Genomic DNA, 19,379 nt, shown 5'->3' with positions numbered 1-19,379 from the left:
TCGTGGTGGCCATTTTGAGCATCTCGCCATGAACCTGCAACTGTCTGTAACTTTTATGTACATATTCCGCTCTTCCTCAAACATTACATCTTTGATAGCAGTCCCGCCCTGAAGACACCTGATAGTAATATTCCGTCATAGTCGTAGCGCCCCCTGCTGGAGACAGGAAACAAGACAAAAATAGCAACTTTAATCGGGGATATGCGATCCCTCGCACGCTGCACGTCGGGGAGACAGCTTCGGGGAGTTATCACTGCTTGCAGTTTTAATTTTTAATTGGTTTCGCACCGTTCTCCTGATTCGTTTTTGCGTTTCAATTTCTGAGGACCGTAGGATTCATCAACATAAAAACAACAGTGTGAACAAATCCAGGGTTTAAGAAACACGACATGAATCTGACATAAATCTTATCTTAGGACATATCTTAAGAACAAATTTAAGAAAAATCATAGGAATATATTGGGAATGAGGCCCATTATTATTGCGATTGGTAAGAAGGATGCGTGTTTGTCTCTTTGGAAACAGCCCTCTCTCTTTTTTAAATAGTGCTATTAGGAGGTGTATGACGGAAATTTGGAGCCACATATGTACTATCCAGACCTCCATCGGGACCCTTTCTCTACATACATTATCACTGTGGCTAAAAACTTAAATCATCAAGAATGCATGTGCATCTGTTAATAAGACTGAAATCAAAATTAAACTTTTTTTTATATAACAAAAAAAAATCTGCGCAATGCAAAACATGGAGATGCAAGGAAATTAAAGAATATGTTGAGAACGTGGTTTTACACCCGTGGAAACATTTTTGAGATGACAAAGGGAAAGATTATTCAGACATATTGTTTGTCCAGCGATGACATTTCTGAGTTATTGAATGAACTGAATGATGATTGACAGCCATCAACAAGGAGGAGCCACGCAATGTCAAAACTTCTTACGACTCAGCATTGTCCTGCCTCTGGTTCGTTCCAGCGTTTTGCTGCTTAGATATCCCACCCAGTCCCGTTATTCAGGTGTGCTGTCACAGGTCCTTGAATGTGTCCCGCAGAATTGACAGGTAGCTTCATGAGGTTCACGAGCACTCGCGAGGCACTGAATGAAAAGTCACCTGCTCATCACAGAAAGATCTGGACCTGCTGATCGGTGTTTGTTAGACGACCTCATCAACCATCCCTCCTTTTATTTGCTGACGTTTTATTATTAAGCCTTTTTTTTCACCTTTTAGTTTTTCCCGCAGTATTTATTTTCTTGCCAATGGGATCAGATGTCCTTTTCCTTTTGCGGTCGATCTGTTTTCCATTGCTGGAATCACTTTAACACATGCAAACCCCTCATTTAAATACAGCAATTTGCACCTGATTTCAATGACGCAATTACTCTTAGTAAATCACCCGCAAAACGGGTGCAAAAGAATTTGCAAACTTTTGGAAGGAACATGCAATTTAGTACCCTTTATATGAGATCTTAGTAAATCAGGCCCTAAGTGTTTAGCTATCTCTCAAATTGTGCTTTGTAGACACGCAGGCTAGGCCGCAATACTAGCTTATGAAGATGAAAGTAATATTTCCCCTTTCCTTGTTTAGTTGGAAGTTTATGATCTAACAGAGATGAGGCTACACCACATTTTAAATAATAAGTAACCATGTAATTGTCAGATTAGGGAAGATGAAAGAATTTAAATCAATAAAAATATAAGGTAAAATCAAGTTTAAAAAAAAAAAAGGCTTGAAATAAGGTAGGTACTTTGAATAGATAAAGAAATTGGGTAAAATACAGTTATGTAACACAATTACAAGTTAAGGTTTGGACATCTAAAATTAAGCAAAGGAAATCTGTAAATGGAATAAGTGTGTTGATTTTAAGGTGGTGTTGTATTTTGTTCCAGGAGTCAGGTGCCAGTTGAGTGTGTCTGATGAAGTGTGTCTGTGTGCAGAGGTAACGGGGCAGTTTTCCCAGTAAGAGTTTTTAGATGAAAAGATGCCAGTGAGTATCACGTCTCTGTGGAAGAGAGGACCATCCGACCCTATCGCATAGGAGGCAGTGATGGGTGTTGTAGTCATTACTGTTAATAGAGCTCAAGGTGGAATGGCAGACAAAGTCCAAAGGTTTATGGCCTGGCACCCACTGGCTGTGTGGCCTGTGCGTCTCAGGCGCATGGCTCAGCTGCAGCTTGCTTGCGTGTGTGTATGTCAGCTGCGGTGCTGCGGCTGTAGGTCTTACAATTGAATCAGAGTTTCTCTTTGATAATGGCCATTAATATAGAAGTTTTGAGGTCTGACAAGTGACAAGTTGTAACCAAAAAGCAGGCAGGTGGTTTATATTTACCCTCGCTCCAAGGTGAGACACACACAAGTACTCACAGCGACACAGAGGAGAGATACAGAAAGAGAAGGAGAAAGCGAGCAGCGAAGGAAACCCCGCCCCTCACCTGGTGGAGTACTATCATGATATAATTACAGCCTACCCTGTGTTTCTGCTATGATTATACCGTACAAATGTGATCACAGGCATTGTGTCTATTTTATAAATGATACAACACACACGCAAGGCGGGAAACGAACGTCTCGGCGGACAGTGTGGCTGCTCTCAATAATTAACATGGATGCCGAAATGAAATGACGCCACGCAGCAACAGATAACGGATGGATGTCTATAAATCACATCGCCGTAGTCTAAGACTGACATAAAAACTGCCTCAACTACCCTTTTCCTACAAAACATGGAAAACATGGTTTTATTTCTGTAGAGGCACCTTTTGTCTGAGTCGGCACACTACATTATCAACGTGAAAGTTGTAAGTCTGTTGAAGGCAGAAATATTGATATTAGTGTGGTCTATAAGTCTGCTTCTGGAGAATAATATAAACTTTGTTTTGCCTGCATTTATTGGAGATCTTAGGTCTTACAAGCTTGGTGGAAAGCGATGGAAGAGCACTGTAGGTTTTCAAATGGTAGTTGTACAGAATCAGCATCGTGGTACAGCACTGTCGTTTGCATACAGATGTAAATGACAATTAACCAGAGGTAAAACAATATTTTTGCTGTAAATAGTGAAAAGAACAGGACCTAAAATTGAACCCTGTCAAACAACTTTTGTTTATGGTAAAAACCTTGCACTGGTAACTTCCCAATTTAACTGATTGATGTCTCTCTAAAGAGTAGTTCCTGAACCAAATACGTGTATTTGAGTCAAATTCAATATTATGCAGCCTGTGTAAGAGGTAAGGATGAGGGGTCAAACGTATCAAATGCTTTTGACAGATGAACAAAAAGAAACAGTGCTTTTTTTTTTTTTCATTTAATGCTGATACAATGTCTTTTAAAACTATAGTAACAGCAGTTACAGGACTGTGGCCTGCTCTAAAAGGTTTACTTTCTCTAAAAGGTTTACTTTCTCTAAAAGATTCCTCCAGCTCCGCTGTCACAAGGACAGATACAGGAGATCATTCCTGCCCACTGCCATAAGACTGTACAATAACTCACCTCTGGCAAAATCCATCACAGTACAAAAACACTGTTGACTGTGTTTCTTGGTTGCTTGTATATTATATATATAGATATATACTGTACTGTATAATATTTCTAGTATTATTTTTCCGCCAGTACGATGCTGGGTGCAGTGCTGGGACCTAAATTGTAGGCGGTCCAAAGGTGACATTTCCTGACATTCCTGAAAGATAGTGAACCCTGAAAAGATTTGACACGTCAACCATTAGGGGGCGCTATAATTTTTAAATAACTCCTAGACCGTCCATATTATATGCCGGGAATATTGACAAAAAAACACAGACATTTTTTTTTGTAATATGAAAAATTAACATCAAGTTATAATAAACTGTAGTTTTTCTTCAAGAAACATTTTGTTTAATTGCATAAGCAGCATGAACTAAATTGGAATGAACTCTTCAAAATTCTTTAATTAGGTCTGACAAAGTGTATGTGATGAATGCTTTGTGTTTTCAGACATAATCCTGCGACGTCCGTTTTCTTATAAGAAATGTAAGCATTTCTAACCAAGAGCTAGATACCATTCTTATACCATTTGCTAACTGTGCCACAAAAAAATAAATAATGCAACCTCTACTAACTTTAACTCCTTTGCTCATGAGAAAACTGATGTAACTAGAGCACAGTATGACTAAATACAAAGTGGTAAATACAGTTTGAGAAACCTCAATTGTAGTTCATTATTTATCACATTTACATTAGTTTTATAATAATGCACGTGCCCATTTTTAACAAATTATTCAGTTAATGTCTGGTGTTTTTTAGTTTACTGTAAACAGACTTTAATGTAGTAGTGTTGTGTGAGTAGTAAAAAGTGTATACATGCACAAGGTGGGTCATTGGGCAATTGTATCTGTGAGTGTGTAAGGGTAAGATAAAGGAAGGGAGCAGATGTAAGGAAAAAAGGGTGGGAGGGACTAGCGGAGAAATAAGAAGACACAAGGCAACTTGAACACTAACCAAAACCAGATGGCGAGGTAAGAGGGAGCAACAGTGGAAATAAACCATGCGGAGTGAAGGAAAAGAAACTCACACATGAGGGAGAAAAAGGGTTGGGGCTGGTGAAGAGGTGGAGGCCGAGAAGGGCGGGCCGGTGAGGAATTTTTTCCTAAGTCGAATAGGTTCTTTTTCTCCCCGTCTTGGGAGTTAGAAAGAGACTTTATGTAAGGGCTAGGATGAAATCATTGAGGCTATTTGCAATAAAGTCCCTGAGTAGTTCCTTTCTGATAGGTGAGGCTTGCTCGAGATGATGACAAAAGACTCATCTAAAAACTCACGACCTTTTTTTTTTGTATTTCAGATGTACATCGGAGATTCTTTCTCACATTTAGTTTTCAACTGTACCAATTCTGTGCTTTCCTATCATTTTACCATCTTCACAAGGCAGATGACTTAGGTTGTTCACATGAACAGGAGGAAATGACGTGTAATATCACGGCAGCTGTCGGAGTGCAAGCTGTGAACAGAGCCATATGATGACCTAAGTGTCCTCAGTTAGTCCTGGACACAAGTAACCAGTGGTCTGGATTAGGCTGGGCCCCATCCACTCATTATAACATACATTATATATTAATGAATTTCAGTCTGGCCGCACCAGGCTAGTTCAGACATTAATTCTGTTACAGCTTAAATAGCTGAAAGAAAGCTGAAAATGCAAATATCTGTATCCTCAGCTATTAATTGTTGCCAGTTGTTGTAAATTGCCATTAGCCCTTCTTAATCTGAATATTTTATTTATCTGCTAATTAAGACGTGGGCATTGTTTGGTCTGCTTTACATACATTTTGTCAACTGCCTTTGCCCATCCCAGTTTATGTCAACTCTTTGTTGACAACAGTGAGCGTCTTAACTTTTAAAGACTGCCTGGCTGTAGATGTACCAGAAAATTCAACTGTAAGCTTGTTTCTGGTTATGATATATTAACTGTAATATACGCAAGTCACTCATTGTTTGCTTTTTTTGACTGTTTGTAACATTTCAGCATAACACAAACAAAGGAACACTCATTCGTGCAGTCTAGAGGTCACCAGGATGATTTTCTATCTCACTATCCCTCTTTCTTGATCTATCCATATTAGGGCTACACAATTAATCGTAATAAAATTGCAATCTTGATTTAAGCCTCTGTGCGATCTCATTTTTCAATGACAAATAGTAGACTCCCCCTACCATGTTGTGCCAGGTGTTCTGGGCCATTTTGTGAGGTTGCTTGTGGAAACTCTTGTCAATCAGGTTGGCAATAATATCTTTAAACTGCCATAATTTAAGAGGGTTAAGGCAGCCAATTATCTGGGAGTGTACCCAGACTTATATATTAATGAATTTCAGTCTGGCCACACTGGGCTAGTTCAGACATTAATTCTGTTGCAGTTAGCTTTCAAACACACTGTTTAGCTTTCAAAATAATTTTTGATAGACAACATTTTTTATGACAACGTTCTGAAAGTCTTGTAAAGTGTTTGGGCAATACTGTGTCTGAATATAGTCAAGCCGATAAATAGAGGTCTACGGGCCTGTTTCACAAAACCTAGATAAGGGATTACGCCGGAATTTTCCAGGTATCCTGTCTTAATTAAGCGTTGTTTTGGTTTCACAAAAGCAGTGGCACATAGGTTATTATGAAGATTTATTCTATGAAACTATCCTGGTCCAGACCTGGCTAACATCCAGGCTTACTTAATCCTGGTGCCTTTCAGTCAGTGTTGACTCTTATCATAAAACTATTTCTTAGTTATTCCCTGTAAAAGGGAAGTTTTGCTATAAAATAATGAATATAAGAAGTTTCTGTTCATGAAGACTACTGTTTATATTATTACTTGAGGTTTTATTAATATTTTACTGCACTGTTTGAGATTATTAAAAACGGACAATAAAGTTGCAATCGTGTTTTAAATTAAGTCATGAAGACAGTAAAGTATAAAAACATGGGTGTTTCTCCCTTTACAATCGCGGGCCCTTGAAGACGTTATCAATGATAAAACGCAACGTTTTCTGATGAAAAAAGGTGTTTTGGGAATCCCAAGATTCAGCACCGCAGAGGACGGCGCCCTGACCGTCCTAAAGATGATCTGTACTGGGCTAAAAAAAAAAATCATATTTCTCTTTATACAGCAAGAGATGCTGAAATTCTGAGTAAAACCACTATTTGTCATTCCTTTAGAAGGGTATATTTGGCATTGAAACAATATTCTCGCATTGTCATCATCTTCCCACAGAAGTATGTGCTAGCCTATATTAAGGAGGAATTTTCCCAAATCGCAGGTAAAATGAATTAGGCCTACAGATTATGTGGCCGTGTATTTGTGTGTGTGTGCGCTCACACATGCAGAGAGAGAGCAAGGTTTGTAATCTTCATGGTGAATAATATGAGTAACATTAACTTCTTCTGCTCACATTTAAGGCATTGAGGTGTACAACTGATAATTTGAGCCATTAATTCCTTGAAGTAGCCTAGGCTATGTAATTATGACATCTTTAGTTACGATCTGTGATGGGTAAATGTTTATATTTAGGAAACTACGCATTCAGTCAGTACTGTCTGCCACACTTTTTGACGCTCCTTACAGATTACAGATTGTAATTTTACTCTTCGTATGGTTCCATTAAAAGCCGTTTCTCACTGGGATTTTCAATTTCTCCATCAATAAATCTGTGATCTACCGCATGGTCTTTTGAAGACAGCAGTGAATGTGCATTTATCCGGATTAATTACACTTGGTTTGAACTAGCAGCACCTGATCAACCAGGCTTGGCAATTGTGAAACAGATTAAGGCAGGATGCACTGACTGGCCTAGGTCAAGCCTGGGTTTTCTATATTATCCTGGATATCTTAATTCTGCTTTTGTGAAACAGAAAATAGTCAATAAACTGAAGGAATAATTAGTAATATGAATAACCTAAGAGAGAATTAAAAAACTTGATTAAGCAACGATGGTACCTTTCGAGTGGACAAAAAGGCCAATTACAACATATGCCACAAACATCGAAACATTTATATTATGTGTGATTCAGTTGTGCTCTAGGTTAAGTATGGTAACAAAGCTACAAAGCCCGCTATTGCTGAACTGCATACAGTATGTTTGAGCAAGACAGTTTCCATAAGACAAAGACAATGTAAAGACTGACACAGAGACAGATAAAAGAAAAACAGCTGAAATACATACTGATGTAGAAGGTGTTGGGGGCGTGGGCTCCATCTAATTCAAGCTCCAGCAGGTTGCTGATCTTGGGGTCATGTCTCAACCACAGGGCCACACCGAGTATTACTCCTCCTGTAAGCTTCAACATATAACATGTAGTTTTAGATAAATATATATATAGTCTGTATACAGCATCAGTTTACTAAGTCACAACACATACACAGTAACTTACACAAAACCAGCACCGATATAGGTGAAAATGAAACATTCAAAATGTATACAGTGGGTACGGAAAGTATTCCGACCCCTTTAAATTTTTCACTCTTTGTTTCATTGCAGCCATTTGCTAAAATCAAAAAAGTCCATTTTATTTCTCATTAATGTACACTCAGCACCCCATCTTGACAGAAAAAAACAGAAATGTAGAAATTTGTGCAAATTTATTAAAAAAGAAAACCTGAAATATCACATGGTCATAAGTATTCAGACCCTTTGCTCAGTATTGAGTAGAAGCACCCTTTTGAGCTCGTACAGCCATGAGTCTTCTTGGGAATGATGCAGCAAGCTTTTCACACCTGGATTTGGGGATCCTCTGCCATTCTTCCTTGCAGATCCTCTCCAGTTCCGTCAGGTTGGATGGTGAACGTTGGTGGACAGCCATTTTCAGGTCTCTCCAGAGATGCTCAATTGGGTTTAGGTCGGGGCTCTGGCTGGGCCAGTCAAGAATGGTCACAGAGTTGTTCCGAAGCCACTCCTTTGTTATTTTAGCTGTGTGCTTCAGGTCATTGTCTTGTTGGAAGGTGAACCTTCGGCCCAGTCTGAGGTCCAGAGCACTCTGGAAGAGGTTTTCTTCCAGGATATCTCTGTACTTGGCCGCATTCATCTTTCCTTCAATTGCAACCGGTCGTCCTGTCCCTGCAGCTGAAAAACACCCCCATAGCATGATGCTGCCACCACCATGCTTCACTGTGGGGATGGTGTTCTCGGGGTGATGAGAGGTGTTGGGTTTGCGCCAGACATAGCATTTTCCTTGATGGCCAAAAAGCTCAATTTTAGTCTCATCTGACCAGAGTACCTTCTTCCATATGTTTGGGGAGTCTCCCACATGCCTTTTGGCGAACACCAAACATGTTTGCTTATTTTTTTCTTTAAGCAATGGCTTTTTTCTGGCCACTCTTCCGTAAAGCCCAGCTCTGTGGAGTGTACGGCTTAAAGTGGTCCTATGGACAGAAACTCCAATCTCCGCTGTGGAGCTTTGCAGCTCCTTCAGGGTTATCTTTGGTCTCTTTGTTGCCTCTCTGATTAATGCCCTCCTTGCCTGGTCCGTGAGTTTTGGTGGGCGGCCCTCTCTTGTCAGGTTTGTTATGGTGCCATATTCTTTCCATTTTTTAATAATGGCTTTAATGGTGCTCGGTGGGATGTTCAAAGTTTTGGATATTTTTTTATAACCCAACCCTGATCTGTACTTCTCCACAACTTTGTCCCTGACCTGTTTGGAGAGCTCCTTGGTCTTCATGGTGCCGCTTGCTTGGTGGTGCCCCTTGCTTAGTGGTGTTGTAGACTCTGGGGCCTTTCAGAACAGGTGTATATATATACTGAGATCATGTGACACTTAGATTGCACAGGTGGGCTTTATTTAACTAATTACGTGACTTCTGAAGGTAATTGGTTGCACCAGATCTTATTTAGAGGCTTAATAGCAAAGGGGGTGAATACATATGCACGCACCACTTTTCCGTTATTTATTTTTTTGAATTTTTTGAAACAAGTTATTTTTTTCATTTCACTTCACCAATTTGGACTATTTTGTGTATGTCCATTACATGAAATCCAAATAAAGATCAATTTTAATTCCAAGTTGTAAGGCAACAAAATAGGAAAAACGCCAAGGCGGGTCAATACTTTTGCAAGGCACTGTAGTTTGGATCTGTTTGGAGCCAGGAGTAACCATATTTGGACAAGCTGGAGAGGAGCAAGTGGTGGATCTGACTAGATCTGTTTTGGAAACCCGACAACACTTCATCCCGCTCACCAATACCCATAACCTGACGGCTCCACAGGCCTGTCAATCAAACAGAAACATCCCCAAAAACACTTATGAGGCTTATTTTCTAATTCATGATGAAATTATTTTCGGATGGACCACCACAAAAGAAGGAGTGACTTTAGCTACCAAAACTGAAATCACTGGAAAAAATGTGATGACTTTGAATTTCATAAGGGTTGGATGGGAGGCTATGGCCCTTTCCCAATGTCAGCCCTAAACCCTAAACCCTAAACTCTCACTGACTTAGCTGACGTCACAGCTGTAGTGTTTGAGAGTTTGAGTTCATGAGGGGTGAAATGGTATAAAAAGCAAAATGGGACACTCCATCGTGACATCACAGCTGGTAGTCATACCATCCGAGTACTCGTCTCATCCCTAAAGCTAAGACGAGTTTCTGTTTATAAATTTAAACCACTACAGGCTGACCCAACACTACTCCCTCCCTATCCTCCTTCCGCTGTTATTGAAGTTCATTCCAGAGCAAAAGCAAGCTGCTGCCTAGCACCCAGATCAACACAATAACTGGCAAGAGTGCAGAAATTCAATTTTAAACTTCCTGAATCAATACCTCGTTAATTAAAGGTTGTTAAAACATAAATGTCTCACTCCTCCCACGGAAAGTAAGACAACGAGCTACAATCATAGGCAACAACCACATTTTTTTTTTTAATCAAAACTGAACATATAACACAGGCCTGTATGTAGAGCCAGCTGTGCAAAAGTGCAGAGATCACCTAAAAAGTCTAAAACACAGAAGAAATAGAGATACAGCAAAAATAGTTAATAACTTCTGTGCAATTTAATGTAGTTACCAAAATAATTTTACACATCAATGGTCTCCTGTTGGTTCTAATACAAGACTTAATTTGGAAAAGTAAGGCTTATTTGTAAGATATTCAATAACTTCAGTCTATTTTAGTACAGTGTTACCTAAATCACTTCACATAGCAATGATCTCCTGTTGTTTTTTCCTATTGAAAATTGCTTTCCCTTTTTTCAAATTAAGAGTTATAGAGTAACCAACATGAGACAATCGATTTGTGAAGTGATTTTTGTGACACTAACCTGTGTAAGAAATGAAGTTATTGAAAATATGCCATAATTTACTCCAAGGACTATCAAGGTGTCTGAGAGCATCTCAACCACGTGTGGAGAATGAAGCTGGTTTGAAGAACTGTGACTCTTCAATCATGAACATCATGTGTTAAAAAATGACCAAACTGTTTGACAAATGACAGATAACCAACATTCTAAATGTGAAAAAAACAAAAACATTACGGTCATTACGGACACACGGTGTCCCTAGTCAGACTCCATAATGACATAAATGTGTGTGAGTTAGTTACAGACAGGAATAGTTACTGTGAAAAAAAAAAGACAAGATGAAAAAGAATTATATCCACGAGTGCATTTCCTTTCATTTAAGACTGTCATTTGGCTTTTTTGTTTTAGATGAATGCACAGATCCAGAGGCTCATAAATGTTATTCTTGAGGAAAAGTTCATGACTGTTTTAAATATGCACTCAAGTCAGCTCATCGGAGTCATCCGTGCTAAATCATGGACACTTTGGACCAGGTATATCTTGAACATCAAGATTTCAGAACATTTGTACCGCAACTTTTGATGCCCCCAAAAAATTAAGTGTTACCTCACCTGCTTACTCCACTAGCTTACCTTTTATAAGTTCGCCTATACACTGCAGATAAATAGTGCGGCCAAAAACCGTCAAGCCTGTCCAAATGGCAAAGTCTTTGCTCTGGAGAAAACGTTCTCCCCTAAACTCAGTCACTTTACATTGTCTTAAGTCCCACAGACGTTCAACTGCTCGGCTGCTACCATTCAAACACATCTGAGTCCCAACCAGCTCCCTATCTGTGTCTTTTAAATGGCGAAGCTCTCCACAGGGGTGATTTTCACATGAACTTGTGACATCAAAACGCCCCAAAAACTCTGAACTGCATCATGATTCACTTTAGTCAAATAATACTGCATTCAGGGGAGGTCAAAAATTGGATGATAATGTGTTCAAAAGCACATGTCTGCACACCCAGTTGAGGTGTACGCTCTGCTATCGGAGTTGACAGCTGTGTGGGGGCACTTTGTCTCGCCCATGTGTATTTCAGTGAATCACAATTGCATTTTAACGACATGATCCTTAACATGCTCACACCTTAGACCCTGATTGGTCAGTGACTGGCCAACCAACTTGACCAACCTTACATTAACTTTTACTGGCCCCTGGCCATTGGTTATGTCAAACCCTGCAGTAAAGTTTTCTAAAATAAATTTTGTCATGTCATTCCAGATTTACGTGAAAATGTATGTAAATTTAGAACCTCTTCCTGCTCACACACACACACACACACACACACACACACACACACACACACACACACACACACACACACACACACACACACACACACACACACACACACACACACACACACACACACACACACACACACACACACACACACACACACACACACACACACCTAAGCTGTCCAGGAACAGTACATCAATAAAGCAGGCAATGTTGAAACTATCAATCTATTAAAAAAAGTATTGATTAAAATAGCTTAATCAGAGGTGGGTGCCATTGAGGTGACCCATTTAACAAAGAGCAAGAACAGACCAAACAAAAGACAATAAAAACATCAACACCAAAAACATAAATAAGAAAAATACACAAAAAATATAATAATGAATATATGGGCCTGGGTTTACCAAGAGGAAAGATAGACTACATGCATCATTCTTAGTAACTCATAACATTTTTGACAGATGCCCAAAAGACTTTATTTAATCATCCGTTTATCAATTAGTCACTACATTTGACGTCACATATTCCACACCAAGAAAGCCGACCAAGGAAACTCACAGGCCAACATAATCAGGTTTACTACTGGTAGCCCTCAACAAAGAGTGTATACCTCCTAGTACAGGCAGATCAGGTTCAAAGCTGGAGACAAGCTAAGACTTATTTTAAGCAAGACAAGGAAAACAGTTATAAAAGCTGAGTCCTAACACGTAATGACTCAAGAGAGAAGTGACATAAGAAATTAGGGTGAAACTTAAAAATTGCTTTAAATATGTTTTAGTGTCAGATTGCATGGCTCAAGTTTCCTTGCCAGCTCTCCCACCAGTGTCTATTTCTGCCTACTGCAGAAGAGAGAATATTTAGGCATGCTGGATATGGGGGCTGGAGTCTTGTCGACATATCTTTCCTCCTACTCTTTAACTGACTCATACCTCACCATCCTTTTCTCTCCCATATCTCTTTCTTATTATCTGTTGTCTCCTTTCAGTTCCCTCGCTCGCGTAGTTTCTGTTCTTTCCTTTCCAGATGTCCCGTCATGGAGCTGCATGTCTCCGCCCTGCGCTTGTCGTCTCCACCAACAGTTCTTCTCTTGTATCTCTATGCTGTCCTTTTCTCTCTCTGCTCTCCTCTCACCCTAACCGGTCGAGGCAGATGGCCGCCCACCTCTGAGCCTGGTTCTGTCGGAGGTTTCTTCCTGTTAAGAGGGAGTTTTTCCTTCCCTCTGTTGGAGGTTTTTCTCCCTTAAAGAGGAGGTTTTTTTTCCCCCTCCTAGCTTATGTGGGAATTGTTGAATTGTTGGGTTTCTCTGTATAATATTGTAAAGTCTTCCTGTAAGGACTTTAATGTGTTAAGTGCCATGAAATAACCAATGTTGTGATTTGGTGCTATATAAATAAAGCTGAATTGAATATCCAATAAGACACAAAATACACTCCAAGGCTACATTCGTCACACCTTAGTCATGTAACTTTTCAGGAAGAAAACAAACTACATCAGCCTTGACAAATGGTGGTTAATTCAAAATACAATTGTTATAGGGTGACCTTTTTTGCAATAAAATTGCGAGAATTAAAAAAAGAATTACAAGATGAGGAAAAATATTTGCCATTTCTTTTTAACAGCTACCTGATAAAGAGTTATCACTCTTTTTGTAATTACTTCCTATAATAAAGATACCGCACATCAGAAAATATTTTAGTTATAATCTTTGTTTATTTATTTTTTTAACTTGAAAGACAATGGGGATCAAAGTTACTAAAAATTCATAAAAGAAACAGAGCTTTACAAACCAGACAGTCTGTGACTATAATATAGGAAAGAAAGGCTACATGTGCTGTTAAAATAAGAGCTTTGGATGCTGTTATAATATAATAATTCAACACATAGGCCTACTGTATGCACAAAAACTAAGCGCAGTCACTTACAACTTAAAGTGTGTATAAAATGAATTAACATACAGTATTCCTCATCCCAAAAATAAGACCACATTTTCCACAAACCCTGTCATTTCCTGTTTTTTGCTTGTTCCATTTTTTTCCAGTTAGCTAGCAAGCAGTTTGTTTTGGTGATGAGTGGAGAGGCAGCGGACCTTTCTCTTTTGTTGCTATAGCAGAATATATGAGTTATGTAACCAATCAGAAACTAAGAGAGATGTTGATCTTATATAAACTCAGTGATTACAGCATTGCCATAGCAACCGGATGGTATGGAGAGACCTGGCTGCCTCAAGAACAAAGACTGTCAACTCTGCCCACAGAGGTGGAAACAGCAACATGTGCTGCAACACCTCAGCACATATGAAGACATTAGAACACATTTTTAATACAAAAATTTAAACACAAACTCAAAATTATTGATCCACTCTGAGACTAAAGTAAAATGCAACATCTACTTGGACAAAATATATTGCGTTGTAGAGGCAGTGACATTTGTCATTACCTGTCACAGCTGAACTTACAACCAGCACTTCTAGTCAGTCTCCTCACAGCATCCAACTCTGTCCTATTATTTACTCCTTATTTACTACAAGGAGGATATTTAAAATTGTGTATTAACTTTGCATAACTTATGTTCATATATTGTTGTTGTCAATTGTTTTGATTTAATTTTCTTTGGTATATATGTAATTTTTATGGCTTTTCTTTTCAGCATTTCTCTGACACTATTATGTTGTCTTTGAATCTTTGTTAATATTGTCCACTTGACATTCATGTTCATAAAGCATATTGCATTTTTTTTTTTAATTGAGTGACAGAGACAGACGGACTGACAGTGAGGCTGCCAAGAGGACACAAGAGCCAGTGTTTCCCTTATATGCATTTAGACGTTGTTAAAATTGGACCGCAGCTGCTGCAGTTTTGAAACATTGACTTTTTTTTTAGAGACAATCGTGATCTCAATTTGAAGCAATTTTTTTTTTGATTCTTATTGAATCCAAAATTGTGCAGCCCTACTCTGAACCAGTATTTTTATAAATCTTGTGTTTTTGTCCGTGTCTCTCATTCTGGGTTTACTTTGCTGCCAGTATCTGCTGCTTTGTGGTGTAATACAGCATGGTCATTTGTTGAGGGAAAATCTAAGAGTCAATTAAGAGGTTTTGATGTAGATGATGTCCGGAATGAAAAGACAACAGAATTGTTGTCATTTAAAAATCAGATGGCATTTAGGCATGAATTGAGTTTTTTTTTTTTAAATTTATTTCACTTTATTAATCCCAGAGGGGAAATTTCTTCGCTACAGCAGGGGGCTCTGCTGCAACAGGCTGCCACGAGCACGGCGCCAGGTAACCTGACCTGAGGTGCATGTTTTTGGATGATGGGAGGAAGCTGGAGAACCCGGAGAGAACCCACGCAAGCACAGGGAGAACATGCAAACTCCGCACAGAAAGGCCCAGGACCGGATTCGAACCCGGAACCTTTTTGCTGTGAGGTGACAATGCTAACCACTGCACCACCGTGCCGCAATGTTTTTAAGATTAATTGTGCAGCCCTAAATTAGGTGTAACTGAGTTACAAACTGAAATTACAAAATAAGAGTTAACTGTTATCGGTTACAGTTACTGAGAACAAAATGTAGCTAAATGAGTTACTATTCAAAATGTTGGTGATTGTTTTTTGATCGGTTCTCTTGTTTAAATTTGCTCTACCTCTCAACTGCCAATCAGATCATTATGCATTGCTCTGAGCAACCAGGCCAAAGTACCTACCCAGTTTTATCGGATAAGAAAAAGAGATCATTAAAAAGAGTCATTTTGGAAAAAGTGTAAAAAGAATTGTGAATAGTGACCAGCCCTGTTGAAAGTTCTATCATCACTTCGTATGGAGTTGACCTGAATGTAAACTTGTGCTGTGTTCCAAATGACATACTTACTGTAGTACACTAATAAATAGTGCTCTTACACAAAAGGACTTACTTGTGTAGTGCAGGAATTTTGACAGAGTAGCGCTGTATCAATCTGCACATTGCTGTTCTGCATTTGCAGGAAATAACCTCAGCATGCAAAACACATCACCCGCCAAAATATCTGCAGCTTTACTTATTTTACTGTGTTTAACACTCAATAAACACACTGATTTGTCTGTCCAGCAGCAGAAGTGCCGCTTCCTCTGACACCTTCATTTGAAAATTCTTTATGTTGGTGGACCCACCCCTTCCTCTACGTAGCCAAGATAGCAGCCGCTTACTTCTTTTTTTGGACCGTTTTGATGCAATATCTGGATGCAACATTGCATGTTTCTATACTCACACAAGTACGTCATTTGGAACACAGCATTGGTTAAAGGTTATGGGCACATTTTTTCTTTACAGCAGTCAGGGTTTGTTGTTTTTCTAATCTACATACAGTTCCCCTATCTCCAGCAGTGAAATGCGATCATCGCTGCTTAATTTTTTTTTCTCCCTTTTTTGTGGAGGAGAGGAGGAAAGGGCTGCGTTTAATGTTACATTATTTTGCGCTACGGACAATTCATTTACATGTCAATTCACACACATGTGAGTAAAGCAAATACAAAAAAATGTTGCGCTAAGCAACAATTGTAAACAACACCGCTAGCAATGAATCAAGCAAATATTTTTAGGATCATCATTCGCCAAAGGGAAAACAGTCCTGCAACAAGAGTTTTTCACAGTAATGTTACAGCAAACACACTGATTTGATAGAAATACACGAGAACTTAAGTGACATTGGACAGATATTGGCAGATTCAAACTTTCTGTATCAATAACTCATTAACTAAACATTGATGAAACGGAAAGAACATCTAACAATCTAAAACGCACAACATCGCAGACTCACCAAACTTTTACTGGCCTCAGGCCATGAGACCACCAGTTTTGTCAGATCCAATAACATAAAAATTGTATTATATTCTATGTACTCTTGACAGTAAAATACTCAACTATAAACTTTGAAAAAAAAATTAAAAGTGGAAACAACCAGAGTCCTAAAAGTATTGTAACATAAATCTGTGGTCATGTGGCTGAGGAATAATTATGCATTAATCCAAATAATTGTGATAAGGTAGGAAAGTTGTGTTTTCAGGTCTTCATGGTTATAAAACCCTTTGCAAACAATGACATACCAGGTAATTTAATTAGCGTTAGTTTGTTACAGGTTAGTTGCTGTTACAAGCGAATATGCAGCGTGATGAGACGCAGCACACCAGCTCAAGACAGCAATAAGCTATAACTCTCCTGCTATTAGGCTATAGTTAACATTACAAAAACCACATATCTTAACGTGACATTATCCAGCAAGGCACAGATATCAAGACACATGGAAAACAACATTCTGACAGATTACTTTGAAATAACGTGTCCGTGTTTGATCAACTGCTGTGCTGCGTTTGTTTGTCTGTAACCCTTTATTCGCATTAATCTGTCACTGTATTAACGCTAAATTCTTCCACATTCGTTTTTATCTGCTACATTTTAGAACAAAGAAAAGAACGATGAGAACCAAAATAAATGGAGATTTAAAAAAAGAAGAAGAGATTTTGAAGGTGTTATAAAGCAGCAGCGCAAGGAGAGCGAGAACTATCCCCAAATGTTTCCATGATTCATGACCTAACACGGGGCTTTGACTCACCAGATGGAAACCACCATGTCATCGCCCCCTCCACGTAGACTCGCACAAACACAATTTGGGTGGAGAATGTAAGAATGTAATCCAAACAAAGCCACTCTCCAAATCAAGTAGTACTAAACCACATTCCTACAAACTACAAAACGACCAAGTTATCGTGAGCCCATCATGTTTTTCAACTTCCTCCATTGACCTAAAACTGCTTTATCCGTGTTTTAGGGTCGCACCGAACAAAAACGATGGCGTGGACTTGTAATTACGGGGCTACAGACGTTATTTTCTGCTGTCCATTTAATTCTGTCTGAATACGTGAGGTAACTCTACTCCACCATATGCTGTGTTTTGCTGTATATGCACTATAATTTCCCCGACCTTATACATGTGACGTGTAGTTACGTAAATTAACCACACGCGCCTTTTTAACTATTAATTTGGTTACCCTGATTTCACCAGTATACCCGTTATGGTGAACACATCTGTACTAAGACTTTTAAGGAGACGTTAAATGCAAAAAAAATCTGTGCGACGTAACGTGGATGTTGTTGATTTTTTTCAAGCAACGTTTTTTTCAAGACGGGCTGGCACTTAAACGCTGAACGACGGAGAGGAAGCGGCGCTGCGCATCTAAGTGAGCGCCCACAATGCTGGGGGAAAAAACACGGCCACTTACCCAGAAGATGAAGTTGAAGAAGAAAAGCATGTATTTGATGCATTTGGTGCAACCTTCGACTCCCATGATGATCCGTTAAACAATATGGTGCAGAATTCCCAGGACGGCTGCAGTCGAAGACGAGTAACGGGGCTGATTCTCAACAGGAAATCCCGACTCCAGTTTGTAGACAGAGGCAACACCCAACTCCTCCCTCCCTCCCTCATGGCCTGAGCACCCCGCCATAATCCAGTCACCGTTGCCTGTTTTGACTGACAAAGAGTGGACCAATCAGAGTGCAAAACGGCCGATTGTCTTAAAAGAGCCAATGTTTTCGTTTTCATTTATGAGGAGTATATTTTCCATGACGTATAAGCATGTACCAATTTAAACACATTATTTGTATACGATGTATTTTGTATCGTATCAAATTATATTTTTAAAGTCTTCCTTTATAAGAACTGTCAGGAGTCCGGTTTTCCTCTGTTTTGTCCCCTCAGTCCCCTGTCTGCTTGTTCTGTGTCCTCCTCTTCTCACTTCCAGTGGCCACGCCACTCACCCCTGATCACCACCTGCAGGTGTGCTGCATCTCCCTGATCACCTCCCCGGACTATATGTACCCTGCCCCTGCACTCCTCTGGTTGTCGGTTCATTTGTTAGCCACCCGTCCGTCCTCTGTCCTGTTCCCGTTCCTCCGGCTTCTGTTCCTCCTGCGGAGCTACCTGTCGGAGTCACCAGTCGGTTGAGTTGCCCTCCCGACTCGGAGGATTATTGACTCCATTTCTTCCAGCGGTCCTGTCCGCTGGTCTGCCGGCTGCCCTGCCAGCCGTGTCTCCCCGGATCTGTCGGTTGAGTTGCCCTCCCGACTGGAAGGAAGTGGACACAATAGGTGCCACCTTTTGGTTTGTTTGTTTTTGTGTTGATTGGAATAAAGACTGTATTTTGGAACTGATACCTGAGTCTGAGCCTGCATTTAGGTCCCGGTAAACACCACCTCATGACAGAATGTACCGACCAAGGAAGGACCCAGCGGCCACAGACTCGGGGCCGAGGTACATGACTTTATTTCAATATTTTGCCACTCAGGCCCGCCGGAATGATCCCGTTTCTGCTGAACCCAGGACT

General features: G+C 39.7%; 1 protein-coding gene across 1 annotated transcript in view; it reads right to left on the bottom strand.

The window, feature by feature from the left end:
* Positions 1 to 18,462, bottom strand: part of LOC138627480 (CD81 protein-like) — a 32,556-nt gene extending 14,094 nt beyond the window's left edge. Inside the window, exons 1-2 of the mRNA XM_069709831.1 lie at positions 18,276 to 18,462; positions 7,674 to 7,788 (exon numbers count right to left, since the gene is read on the bottom strand). Of these exons, the coding sequence (XP_069565932.1) occupies positions 7,674 to 7,788; positions 18,276 to 18,341 (181 nt within the window). The 5' untranslated portion in view covers positions 18,342 to 18,462. The remainder of the gene's footprint in view (positions 1 to 7,673; positions 7,789 to 18,275) is intronic.
* Between the last annotated feature and the right edge of the window lie 917 nt (positions 18,463 to 19,379).

The sequence above is a fragment of the Brachyistius frenatus genome, unplaced genomic scaffold, assembly GCF_029030835.1.
Source record: "Brachyistius frenatus isolate BFR_SWC_R1_liver_20210118 unplaced genomic scaffold, ASM2903083v1 Contig_86, whole genome shotgun sequence".
NCBI classification, from domain to species: Eukaryota; Metazoa; Chordata; class Actinopteri; family Embiotocidae; genus Brachyistius; species Brachyistius frenatus.
This window is presented reverse-complemented; position numbering and strand designations above follow the sequence as displayed.